Source organism: Macrobrachium nipponense, chromosome 2 (genome assembly GCF_015104395.2).
Source record: "Macrobrachium nipponense isolate FS-2020 chromosome 2, ASM1510439v2, whole genome shotgun sequence".
Taxonomy (NCBI): Eukaryota; Metazoa; Arthropoda; class Malacostraca; order Decapoda; family Palaemonidae; genus Macrobrachium; species Macrobrachium nipponense.
Window position 1 is genome coordinate 22950750 of NC_087201.1, and position 14410 is coordinate 22965159.

Below are 14410 nucleotides of genomic sequence, written 5' to 3' on the forward strand. Positions count from 1 at the left end.
AAGAGAGGATACTCTTAGTCTCTCTCGAGGAGTGTCCTTACGTTTGACGCTCAAGCGTCCAGCTTTCGCTTTCAAAGCGTCCTTCTGAGCGCTCTCAAAAGCCTTCTCCACAGGCAAAGCGTCAAACAAAGCATCCCGACGAGCGTCTTCAAAAGCGTCCTGCCGATCAAAAGCGTCCTCCAAGGCGTCCTGTCGAGCGTCCTCAAAGGCGTCCTGACGTGCGGGCGGAGACAGCGACGAACGAGGAGACAGAGAAGGAGACTGCCTTGTCCTCTTGACAGGCAGTCTAGCGTCCTTCCTTCGCTTAGGCTCAACTGCTGCTGGGCGAGTCTTCCGAGCCATTAAGGTCGACAATTGGTCTTGAAGCGACGCAAGAAAACTCTTCGTAGGTGAAGAACCGAGAGGAGGTGAAGGGCTGCGCCTGCGAGAAGACGAGGGGCGGGGGGACGCCTCTTTCCTTCTCAAAGGAACAGCAACCTGCCTCTCCGAGGCGCGAGAGAAGCGCTTCTCAGCGTCGTCCTCGGACGACGTCCTACCTCTCTTCTGTGGAGGAAACGCGTCATACGACGCAGGCGAAGACCGCAACGAGAGCGGAGAGAGGGGACGTAAAGCGTCCTCCCTAGGAAAAGTCCTTTTCAACGGACGCGAGTCACTCCGAGCGCTCCACCCCTTGCGCGGGGAGGGCGCCTCGGAGGACGAAAAACAGTCCTTAAGGATGCGAACCTGAGCACACTCCTTGGCAGCCTGGGAAGCAGCAACAGGTCCTGCCGAAGGGACGTCAGATCGGTGGGGAGCCCCCGTAACCCTCTTGCGGCTTTCGACATGCCCACTCCCTGAGGTCTGGGAGTCCGACAGAGGTCTAGACCTAGAGGCATTATGGGGCCGATCTGACGCCCCCTCCACAAACACTGAGGGCACGATCACACACTTTACTCGAGCCGTTTTCAAGGGCCAACACTTTGGACTCTAGAGTGCGCAATGACTCTAGAATCAGAGAAAGGGCATTACCTTCTCCAGACACAGAACTAGGGCCCTCAGGCAACAACACAGGATTAGGTGAAGCAAATTCTACTGGTGTTAATATAGGCGAAATGTTACTTCCCTTACCTTTCGTAGAACCGCTCTTAGAGGAAGACCTCCTGATCCTATCGCGCTCCAACTTACGCCGATAGGATTCATACACCTTCCATTCATCCTCAGTCAAACCTTTGCATTCTATGCAACGATCAACCAGCAAACAAACATGCCCCCTACACCCCATACATACTGTGTGGGGGTCTACCGATGATTTCGGTAGCCTCACCTTGCAATCACTCCTCACACACACACAGTCCACTATCGCGTATGCCAATCCAACAATCCAGAGTCAAAACCAAAAGTCAATCCAGATACTTATAACGAGTCAAATCCAAAAATCCTGGGCGGAGGTCTGTAAACAGGTGTTTACCGACCGGCGACAGAAAAAATATGAATAGAAAATGGGAATGGTTCCTGATATCCGCCTCCCAGCGGCGGGAATGGGTACTACCACCTGGCCGCCCACTGCGTGTGCCGCGAGTTTTGAAATTCTGTCGGACTTCGGAGAATACAGCTATATATATATCTGCCAAGTAAGTTTCATGAACAAAACCAAGCATACGACTTGAAGCAGGCAGAGAGGCGAGCAGCACATCTTTCCACCAACGAGGCCGAAAGCAAAGTGACTCCTCTCCTCGCAGTCGAGCTGACCGCCAACTGCCGGACAAGTAGCTAACTACTGAACCCCCTTGTTCGAAGCTTACGACCGGTTCAGCTGCCGCTAAGTACCTTCTTATTGTTAAAGGACCGAGGGTTTGTATACGTATCGGAACAAACAACATTTTGTTGCCTATATTAGTGAAAGTATGAAAATTGTTATTCCTGGGGTCATGGTTTCAATTGAATTCATTTTTACCTTGTAATCGGTGGTTTTATCCTTACTGCCATCACAACTGAAACTCCACAGTGCTTATTTGATTGTTATTATACACATTTTGGTCTTAATTCACTCCACATTGCACTTGAACCACGTTGCTGTTCATGGTTCCTAAGCGATCACTCCACAAACACAGTTACGAGCAGCAGACGACGTCACTGCAAAGTTTTATTCCCTTAATTGTTTACTTTACTCATTATTTAGTTCAACTTTACTTTATTATTTCAAAATGTTTATTTAAATCATGTCTATTATCCCTTTTTTGCAACTAAATTACCCCGAAAAATTACAGATATTTCTAAAGTAGATACAATCCAATGTTTCTAACCTTGTCGTACATCTGGCTGCTGAAAACCATCATAGAGTAGGCGATGGATTAGTGGATTATAATGGTTTTTATTTTTTTTTGCTATCATTTTTCATTGATTTAAGTCTATATTAGTATTTTGATTTTTTCTTAACTGTATGCCAGAAATAAATGTAACCTTTAATGTTTACATGCTAAAAATGGCAAAATCATCACTGCCACATTAGTGGAGCTTCACACATATGCCGATGCATTATTATAAACTGTTTCCATGAATTCTAGTTGTCATAGTGATGCAATAATGATAAAATTGCTTTAATATTTATGTATATATACTTTCAATACATAGGCTAATTTCACCAATTTCCACATTTTGTGTAAGTCTTATACCCAGTTTGGAGGGTGAACACATACCAATTGGCAACAGAGAGAGAGAGAAAGGAAGGTGAAGGAAGGAAGAAGGACAGGGATGGCGGTGGAGGTGGGGGGAGAGGGTAGGTGGAGCTTTTTACGCATGTTCGTATCCATTTCTGGATAATGGAGTTTTTGTCTCTTGGTACAGGGACAAGTGTCGTTATTCTTTACAATTAGTGATTCACGATACCCTTATAAATTTGTACTTTTCTCAGTCAAAACATATGCCCCTCAATGCTAACTTTCCTCTTTTAATGACTTTCTGGTCATTGCAAATTCGGCCCCATTAATTTCTTATAGTGCGAAAACAGACAGAGGCCCAGGGACCGAAAGCGATTGCGTCACACTACGGCGGTAATCCGGCTGTAAAACACCTTCATATATCCAAAAAGTAAATAATAGAGATATAAATGCGCATTACAATTATAACAATTACATGGATAGCTGATAACAATCTAAATGAATAACTGGTAAACTGTTCTGCAAGAAAGTTGAGTACTATAGCAATTCATTTACAATAGGCACGAAAGTCAAGATGTCGTGACGTCATAATACAGGACTTAAAAGAACGTTCTAATTCCGACAAATAATTACTTAAATTTGAGTCAGAATTGAGTTACTTTTTCTAATAACAAATATTTTCAAATTAATCATCATAAATATGTAAAATATTGATGTTTTAATATATATTTAAATAATTATCTAGTGCACGCTTCGTCGTCGTCTTCTACAAACACAGTAGTTTCCTTAAACACGTCGTGGCCAGGGACCGTGTTCCGACTGTTATGAAGAAAGTGCCCCAGCGTCTATGGGTACAAGTGGTGTGAGGATTTATCACAGGAAATGGGAAGTTTGACACAAGCGACTCCGCAAACATCTAAATGGCATCAATCTTCTAAGTTATTCAAGCGTAAGTAAAAATCTCGAAAGCGTTTTCACTACTCTCTGTTTAAAGCTTTAAATTTGGCCTTAATTTCTAACTTTGGAGAAAATATAGTTACTTCGAAAGGAGAGTAGAGGTCTTTAGCTGCGTCTCACCAACAAGTCGCGACTGATGACCATCTCCTTTGTGTTAGGACGTGTTAGGTATAGCTAGGGGGAAACATCACAACAGGCCAACCCTCATCACGGTAGACGGGTCTTATTCACTCGATATTTAATTGGTGAAACATGAATACAATTGCAACTCTAAGCATACCATTTAAAAGACTGAAGTTTCGTCAACATATTGTGATATATGAAAGCCCCATACGAACTAAAATAAGCATGTGAGCTCTTCGTAAAATATGTTTTCAAGGCAGTTTTGAAATCCAATATGGCGGCTACGTTTTTCATGGACGGTTCTCATCAGTGACGGCCACCATCTTTTCCCCAGCCTTCCCAGCACTCATTTGAACAATGTTAGCGTATGTATGTAACGTTTATTATCTTTCTCAAAGATGCAGTTGTAATCAGCACAATAAAACAACATTTTGTTGCCTATATTAGTGAAAGTATGAAACTTGTTATTCCCGGGGTTGGATGGTTGGAACTGAATGTCATTCATTCTTACCTTGTAATCGGGGCGGTTTTTAATTCCTTACTGCCATCACAACTGAAACTCCACAGTGCTTATTTGATTGTTATTATACACATTTTGGTCTCAGTTCACTCCACATTGCACTTTAACCCGTTGCTGTTCCTGGTTTCTAAGCGCGCGCGCCATAAACACAATTACAAACAGCAGACGACGACAGACGACGACAGACGACGAAACTGCAAAGTTTTATTCCCTAAACTGTTTACTTTACTCGTTATTTAGTTTAAATTTACATTGTTATTTAAAAATTTTGATTTAATTCATGTATATTATCCCTTTTTTGCAACCAAATTACCCCGAAAAATTACAGATATTTCTAACGTAGATAAAATCAAATGTTTCTAACGTTTTCGTACATCTGGCTGCCGAAAACCATAGAGGAACGAATACGGAAAAGTGCATAGAGGAACGACTACGTTTTTTTTTTTTTTTTTTTTTTTTGTTTTTTGTTTTGCTAGCACTTTTCATTGATTTCAGTCTTTATTAGTATTTTGAATTTCTTAAATAATCGTATGCCAGAAATAAATGTAACCTTTAATGTTTGCATGCTTTAATGTTTGCATGCTAAGAATGGCAAAATCATCGTTGCCACATTAGAGGAGGCTTCACACATACGCCGTTCCATTATTATAAACTGTTTCCATGAATTCTAGTTGTCATAGTAATGCAATAATGATAACATTGCTTTAATATTTATGTATATATACTTCCAATACATAGCCTAATTTCACCAATTTCAACGTTTTGTTTATAGTCTTATACCCAGTTTGGAGGGTCAATGTTCGTTACTAAAGAATCTGTAACCTCCTTAAGTCGTTCAGTTGACATAGTAAACCTGAGCCATATTTTCACTCGCTGAAATGACGATATCCGGGTGAGGGGCAAGTGGGCCTATCCCTTTGCCCTACGTGATGTACCCATGTTCGTTATTACTAACTAATATAATATTTATTACCTGCAATATAAACTGTTGTGCATGAAAATTTTTTTAATATTTTTAAACTAAAATTAGAGCATACATAAACCACACAAATTGTCATAAAAATGAAACATAAATCAAGTGGCTATTATTGTTTAAACATGTCTTCGTGATGAAAATTAGCGCACACGCACGGATTCCTTCCCAACCTCTCTCCAAAATATTTACCCAACACAAAACCAGCATTCACAAAGGGTCCCCCAACCATGTAGGGTATATAGGAGGTTAATAATTAACAATAAACAACACAACCTCATTCATCAGCAACACTATACGCTGTTTACTGGTGTGTTCCTATCCATTTCTGGATAATGGAGTTTTGGTCTATTAGTACAAGGACAAGTGTAGTTATTCTTTACGATTAGTGATTCACGATACCCTTATAAATTACGGCACTGGGGGTAATGCACTAAAGAAAAATCTCATTCTGTTACGAGTGTTCGTTACAGAAATAGGTATTGCCCAAAAACGTGCTTGCACTGTCTCTGAAACCCATAGTAGACATGCTGCTTAGTTGTCAATCAAAGTTTTTATAAACCAAGTATTTTTACAAGCTAGCTATTGAATAAATTTTTTCTCAGTAAAAAACATATGCCCCTCAATGCTAACTTTCCTCTTTTAACGACTTTCTGGTCATTGCAAATTCGGCCCCATAATTTCTTATGGTGCGAAAACAGACAGAGGCCCATGGACCGAAAACGATTGCGTCACACTACGGCGATAATCCAGCAGTAAAACATCTTCATATATCCAAAAAGTAAATAATAAAGATATATATGCGCATTACGATTATAACAATTACATGTATAGCTGATAACAATCTGCATGAATAACTGGTAAACTGTTCTGCAATGACAGTTGAGTATAGCAATTATTTACAATAGGTACGAAAGTCAAGATGTCGTGACGTCATAATACAGAACTTGAAAGAACGTTCTAATTCAGAAAAATAATTACTTAAATTTGAGTCAGAGTCGAGTTACTTTTTCAATAACGAATATTTTCAAATTAATCATCATAAATATGTAAAATATTGATGTTTTACTACTTATTTAAAAATTTGCCAAGAGCACGCTTCTCGTCATCTTCTACCCAAACAGCTGTTTACGCCTGGCTTGTTGTTGATGAGAAATCGTGTTTCGATTGTTGTGATAAAAGTGCTCCAGCGTCTGTGGGTACAAGTGGTGTGCGGATTTATCACAGGAAATGGTTAGTTTATTGACACAAGCTACTCCGTAAACATCGAGATGGCGTCAATCTTCTAAATACCTCGAGTTGTAAGTAAAAATGTTGAACGCGTTTTGGTGAGATTTGCACTACGTTTGAGACCGTTTTCAGTACCCTCTGTTTAAATCTTAAAATTTGGCCTTAATTTCTAACTTTGGAGAAAATACTTACTTCGAAAGGAGAGTAGAGGTCTTTAGCTCCGTTTCTCACCAACAACAAGTCGCGACTGATGCCCATCTCGGGTGTCAGGACGCGTTATAATGTACTTTTTCGGAGGGTGGCTTGCATTGATGGTAGGTGGCCTGCTTGGCCTGCTGTGATGTTCTACCCTAAGTACTTTTTCGGAGGGTGGCCAGCCGTGACCGTCGGCATGTTGGGCCAGTCCATGCGGTTGTTTACCCTAATTCCTTATGTAAAGGACCGAGGGTTTGTGTATCGTGTAGGAACAAACACGTATTGTATTAGCTATTACCTCCCTAACCCTCGAGCTAGGCTACGAGACTGCCATTGCCTCAGTGAGAGAGAGAGAAAATGCTCTGTACTACTAATAAACTTTTTGTCATAATTCCACTATTCTGAATTAGTAGCTATTAGAAGTACCTATTTAGGGAATCCCAAAACGGGCCATGGGCACAAAAGGGTACAAAACCATCGGTTTAGGCAATGGGCTACTAGGTAACCCTAGGTAAGGCCAGATGAGTACCTTAGCTACTTACACTGATTCTCATTAGCATCTTTGTCGACGTCCAACACTTCAAACAAATTACTAGTGCCAAAGAGCTCCTTGCATACTTTCAGAAGCGGTGCCATATTTGCGTCGTGATCAGATGACAAAACCGAAAACAGAACAGCCGGACGCCTGCTGACAACGATTTGTTTTGGTGTGTGAATCGCGCGCGAATCCCCCGATCCCTCGAATTTCACCTTAGAAGAATCAGTGGTCGAGTCTCTCCTATGCAACGGCTCACTGTTTCTCACTAAGTTGATAGACTGTTGCATTCAGTCTCAATACGCTGCTAAACAAAAATTGGAAAAAAGTACCTGTTCATATGGAACAAGCCCCACAGGGGCCATTGACTTGAAATTTAAGCTTGCAAAGAATATGGAGCGTATTGGAGTGTAGTAAGAGGAGTTAAAACGCAAAGCAGAAAGAAGAGCTCTCACTTATTAAATAAGGAAAGACTAAATTAACTAATTAATAAATAAAAAAAATCTAAGTAAATTGTTAAAGTGCAAGGAGAATTGTCTCAAAAGAATGTTGACGTTGCAATGGAATCCAAGTTTAATATCCTGGACATGAAGGTGAAATCCGGATGACCATACAAAAATGAGATCTATAAATCTTGTAGTACAGTTTACGATTTACTTTTTTTCTCAGGTCCAACCCCATCGTAGGCGCTCTGCGAGACCCACATAACCACTTTTCCTATACATATTTATAAGTATTCTGAGATTTATACAGCATACTCCATATAATTCTCAAATTCCCACTATTATAGGACTCATAAAATATGAATATCCTTTTCTTGATAAAGAATATTTGTATTCCTTCTCTGTTACCGTAAATTAAGTTAATTTCTATATTGTACAGGAGTTGGCTAAAGAGTATATACTCCTTATACCTTGTTACAATCATTCCAAATGTACGTAAGGCAGGATACTTTCACAATAGCAGTTATTACCATGCTATTTCTCGTCATAATTTTTCTCCGGACTTCGATTTTGAATAGATTCAACAAATTTTTTTTATTTTATTTAATATATTTTCAACGGGGCTATGATGAATGAGGATAAGTTCCGAGACACCACTTTCGATCTGTAGCTTCCTCGTATCCACCCCACCCTCTTTCTCCATTGTAACCGGAAAGTAGTGTACATTTGATTCAAGCATTTATTTGAAGTCTTTACTTCAGAATAAATGCAGTTTTAGAGCCAGTGTACTTGTGTTTGTATAGTGCTTTAACACTGCATGGAACCAGTGGTTATTCAGCAACGGGACCAACGACTTGAAGTGACTTCCGAACCACGTCCAGCGTGAACTTCTATCTCCAGAAATACACATCTCTAACACCTCAATGGAATGCCCGATAATCGACCTCGCGGCCACTTAGGTAGCAGGTCAAGACCATACCAATCACGCTACTGAGGTGCTTGTGTTTAACGATTCCGGGAAGAGAGAAAGAGAGAAAATCCCAAGTTAGAACTAACTAGAAAGGAAGACTGGTTCATTATACTGACTCAAATTCGCGACGTTCTCTCTGGCGGGCCCTTGAGCGTTTTATATAATCATATAATTATCTTTTAGTGTTTTGTTGTCAGTATCGTAGCTTCTGCAGAATAGGAGAGTCTTTAGTTCTTTTTTTCATTTGCTTTCTTCTATGATCTTCACTTCAGGCGGTAGTCTTCGTTTCACAATCCCTTGAATTTCACTTTAGAAGAATCAGTGGTCGAGTCTTTCCTATGCAACGGCTCACTGTTTCTCACTAAGTTGATAGACTGTTGCATTCAATCTCAATACGCTGCTAAACAAAAATTGGAAAAAAGTACCTGTTCATATGGAACAAGCCCCACAGGAGCCATTGACTTGAAATTTAAGCTTGCAAAGAATATGGAGCTTATTAGAGTGTAGTAAGAATATATTATTCATCAATATTAGCCTTAAAAAATACGTAGACGTGGCTCGGTTATTATTTAGAATGGACAGATATTCCAACAGAACAACACTAAAAGACGAGTACTATCTAGCAGACCAAGCTTCCAAGAAACAGAATACCCTAAAGTGAAAAGAGAAGGGAGACGGCGGGAAACTGATGATATAGCTCAAGAGAAACTCACAAACTAGTGCACATTTAGATGCAAAAGCAATACGCAAGGCATCTTAAGAAAACTAATGAAGAAACAAACGAATGGATCTTTTAAGAAGTATTTAACATATTTTGCAAGATTGGGACGAGTTTGGCTTATGGAGGACATATTACATTCGGAACTAATCCAAGTAATGCATTCGCATTCGCATATTGATCTACTTATGAATATGACAGTGAAATCTAAGGACGTGCCCAAGGAGTTGGGGGGGGGGCGGCGGGCAAGATCTGGTTATTTAATCCTGTCATTTGGAAGAAATGTACAACTTTTGGATCATGTCAAGATTAGCGAACCCACCCACTATTATATATATATAATATATATATATATATATATATATATATATATATATATAATATATATCTTCCTACTTCCTACTGGCTTTTATTCTATAATGTTATACCACTTTGATATATATAATATATATATATATATATATATATATATATATATATATATATATATATATATATATATATCAAAGTGGTATAATATTATAGAATAAAAGCCAGTAGGAAGTTCTAAGGAATGTGTGCAAAATGAGTAATCCTACAGTTTAATGGTTCAAATTCACTGCCCGTTGTATGTGTTTGTTGAAGTTTTCTCTCCTATTTTAAATTTCTTCTTTCGGCAGATCTGTAAACAGATGTACTGTCTATATTTACTAAAAAAAAAAAAAAAAAAAGAACAGTTTTCTGCTTACAGAAGACGAGATTGTTAAACCACACACACACATACAAAGGGAATAAAGTCATGTGCCTACAACTATGTTTATGGAGTGAGCGCTGATGTCATATATCTGAAAAAGATGAGCAGTTTATCTGCTTTCAGAAGCAGAGATTTTCGATTTTCTCAAAAATATATGAGTTCTTATTCCCAAAGAAATTCTTTTGATAACGTTTCCTTCACGCCAGGCACCCCACCTCTTTTTTTTTTTTTTTTTTTTTTTTTACAATCGCTGCTTCTGTAAGCAGATAAATTGCTAATTTTTTCATTGTTTTCCATGATTCCACAAACATCTGATATATCTGTATGTTGATCTTGACTTTCATAATGCAGTGAATTTGGAATTTGGACCCCTAAACTGTAGGATTACCGAAAAATGAATCAAGAATTCTGTCCACAATCTTTTGCCATCAAAGAGAAACTCGGAAAAGTCATAGAAAGTTATTTATAAAATTTAATGTCATAAAATATATGGAGAGTACAAGAAAGGTCTTTTCTATGGTATTTTGAACTATATTGTTATTTTTTCTATATTAGCTACTATGTGAACTCAATTGAGTACTACTTAATGATTTATTTATAAAAAAAAAAATTCATTTAAATCCATCGCCCGAACTTCAGTTGCTGTTTTGCATGATGTTACAATTTAATGTTGTATCAGTATAAGAGAACTAAATTTTATGTGTCAGCTGAGTAAGTTTCTTGCAGAGTTTATCTGTGATATTGTTCTACACATTCCAAATGCTTTCAAAACATTTTCGTATACGATAGACGTATGTTTTCTGTTTAGATTATATCATTTTCTTTGGCGCTTTAAGTTAGGGTAAACTAAAATATGATATTTCCCATTTCTGCATCTTCACCTATGAAATAGATGTTGGCTAATATATGAGTATATAACAAAGGTAGATCTATTGTGAAAATATAAATAAGCGTACAGTTCTTGAGTGGTTGGCTATAAACTTTTCAGTCTCTCTCTCTCTCTCTCTCTCTCTCTCTCTCTCACATACACACACACACACTCGTGTCTGTTATGTACGTAAGGTACTTGTATACGTAACGAGCGCTGGAAAAACTTCAGAGCTATTATCTATATTGCACAGCAACCAGCTTTGAATCGTGCTTAAATGTTATAAGTGTAACCAATTATTACTGTATTAGTATAGAGTCCGACACACAGGTTTCGATCCTATAAATTTCTAACGGGTGTTTCCTTATTGTGTTAAGAGTTTCCATGCTCACATGTTTGTTATGATTCTATTATATACAATTTTATAAGTATTTATACAATCTACTACACGCCTTCTTCAATGTCGCTAAGCAAATAAACTCAAATAAAGAAGATATAGCCTTATTATCGCCCTTCATCCACAGACCTCGGCGACAAAGGATGGAATTACACCTCCAATACTAAAATACCGCTTTTTCCCATACTTACAGGTAAGAATGGAAGACTGTAGAATGTTATACAGCCCATGCAGACACGCACAATACTGGAGACGCAGGTTACGAACTCGGCAGCCACACAGCAGTTTCTGTACTTCTACCTAATTCCAAAGACAGCTCCTAAACCGTATGAACCTCAGTTATAAAAAGAAAGACTTAGAATTAAAGCATAGTTCGTCACTAAACAATCAACTCAAGTGAAATATCTCCCGCCTCAACTTCCCAATCTGAAGTAGGTTGTGTTCTGCCGGTTATTTCCGGTATCAAGATTGTGAATTCACAACTAACACCATGTTTCTTGTGGTTGTGGGTATATAAATATGATCTCTTTTATGCATTGGTATAATTTGTATTCTGTGTGACACAATTTTTTTCTATAATGTTTATCTCAAAGTACGGAGTGATAAGGTTAGCAATGATGTCACTATGCTAGCGCGTTTAACGTACTAATGAAATGGTCTCCGTAACTGCCTCTACACCCTATAAAACTAGATCTATATTTTATCGGTCACAACAAGATTTTCGAAATAGGAATAGGAATTACAAAAGTTTTTCTTTGAATTATTAAGTTATAGACTACTTTCAAATGCCTGCATGTTGCGAAATGATTTATAGGCCTAACGAAAATAATCTGAGATTTTTCAGTGTAATCTCGTTTACCAAACGAGATCACCCCCCCCCCTCTTTTTTATGAACAGAAGATGACGATTCTTTTGATTATTTCAAAAAGGGAACCATTAATCTAAAGATTTTTTCTAACTGCCGGAGAGTTTTATTTACTTAAAAATCCTGTTTGTTTTTGGCTTATAATTGATTTATTCATAACTAACTTGAAGTGCAGAATTTATAGATAACGTCATATGTTTTCTGGCCAGAAATGGTTAAAATTGAAATGCTATTGCTAGGTGTAATGTATTTTTTAACAATTAAAGAAAACTAACACTCTACTAGGCCTAGGAACAAAATCTTGGCATTAACAAAAGTGTAACAGCATAGGCGAATACTTACTTAAAAAAATGTTTTTTGAAGTGGTTAAGAAATATAACACAACATTATTTTTTTATGGCAAACCAAATATTCCTAGGATAAATTAGAAGAACTTTTCAAGATGTTGCTGCTACACGAATGGTTGCGTCACAGGCCACGCCCACCCGTTGCGATCAGTCGATGCATTTTAGCTACAAAAGTGCTTTTGTATTTGTTTTTTTCTTTTCCTTTCTTTTTTCAGCATTAAGGCGTAAAAGTTATGAAATAGGACTATCTAAAATGGTGTGGTTGCAATACAAGCAATATCAGTGTTGAGAAAATTTGTTATATCTTTTTCTATTAACCGCCGTAGTTGGTGGTCAAGCCCAGCCACGACTCACGAGTAGTACTATACTAAAAAAAAACTCGACTTTGGCCCTTTATAACTCGGGAAACATTCAACTGACCGGGATGAAACTCTGGCTTTAGAGGTTTCCCACTAAGGTCTCTAATGGAGCCCAATTCCATCGAAATCCGTTAAGGCGTTCCGGAGATCCAGATATAGTTTTTTTTGGCGTTCAGGGGATGTGATAGAGGGTGGGTGAATATCTCTAGAACAATAACAGTAGTTACGGCTGATATTTAGTTTTTCTGGAAGCTCGTATTCTGGAGGGTTGCCTTTCGGGATATGTTCTTTTGAAATAATGAAATTTTAAAGTTTTAGCAGTCCTATGCCATTCAAGGTGGCCACCAAAATTCAAATTTCCCGATTATTCAGGACCTGACTGCTCAGCGCTCACAACACTGAAGAGAAACCGTTTTCTTAATATGTTAATTCATCCGTTATCACACGTAACATTTTTTATTCATTGTTTTTAGATGAGAATCAAATGTCTCTCATTTTTCCATTACTATATTCCAGTTAAGAGCCTTTTATTAACATTTTTTTTAATCGCTGGACGTAGATTTAAAAAAAAAATTATCCCCAATTTTGAGAGGTTTGCAGTAGCGAACGGATACGTGGTTAACAATGCACACTTTTTATAACAAGTGTCAAGTTATGTTTAGTCAAGTTTTTGGTGTACTTTTCTATATTTCTCTAAATGCATTGCTGACATTTCTTTTAAAGCAACGAATTTCCTGCATTTTGAAGTGAAAGAACAATCTTCCTGGAGTAGCCAGAGGATTTAGTATTCCGAAGTAGAAAGAAATCTAGTACCACTTACATCTGCTATGATTGTTGTTTTTACGGCTGTCTGTCAATAAAATTTTAAGTTCTTTAGTGTGGCTCTTGATGAATGTAATAGTACATGTTTGTACGCAATGCATTTGTATTGTAACACCCCGATTTTAGGCCTATCGTAAAATATCAGTGACATGCTTTGCAAGGCTACGAAACGTCTCACTGCTTGGAAAGTTGATTCCTTCTAACTTTCGATCTTGAAAGCATAGAACGAAGTTTATCTTCTCAATTACACTTCGACCTGAGGTCATCAATCTCTGATATTGTGGCATTGTGTCCAATCTCCTTCTTCCGTTCCCTTATACGTCTAAAACCCGAAGCTTTAAAGAAATGTAGCTATAGTAATACTGTAAAGTTTCTATGGCTCGGTAATCTTAGGCCTATTAGCGTCTAAGCAAAGCTTTTTTTTTTTTATCCAACGATCTTTTAAATTTCTCTTACGACTCACATAGCTTTCAAAGTACTATATTCACCAACTAAGAGCTAATTTAATGATAAAACCTTTGATCAAGGTAAGGAGGTAGTTCAGGGTGTCAAAAAAAAAAAAAAAAAGCGACGACGTATACGAAGCACAGAATGCAACCTCACGAAATGTCAGTTCTCTTTATTCATTTCATATTTTCGTGTATAAGTAAAACTTGGCCTTCCATGTCTTTCGATCAAGAAATCCAAATAATGACCCTAGAGGAGGAGGGGATCATGTA

General features: G+C 38.1%; 1 protein-coding gene across 1 annotated transcript in view; it reads right to left on the reverse strand.

The window, feature by feature from the left end:
• LOC135220482 (dnaJ homolog subfamily C member 9-like) overlaps positions 1 to 7371 on the reverse strand; it is a 187193-nt gene extending 179822 nt beyond the window's left edge. Inside the window, exon 1 of the mRNA XM_064257610.1 lies at positions 7177 to 7371. Coding sequence (XP_064113680.1) covers positions 7177 to 7270 — 94 coding nt within the window. The 5' untranslated portion in view covers positions 7271 to 7371. The remainder of the gene's footprint in view (positions 1 to 7176) is intronic.
• Positions 7372 to 14410: the final 7039 nt, after the last annotated feature.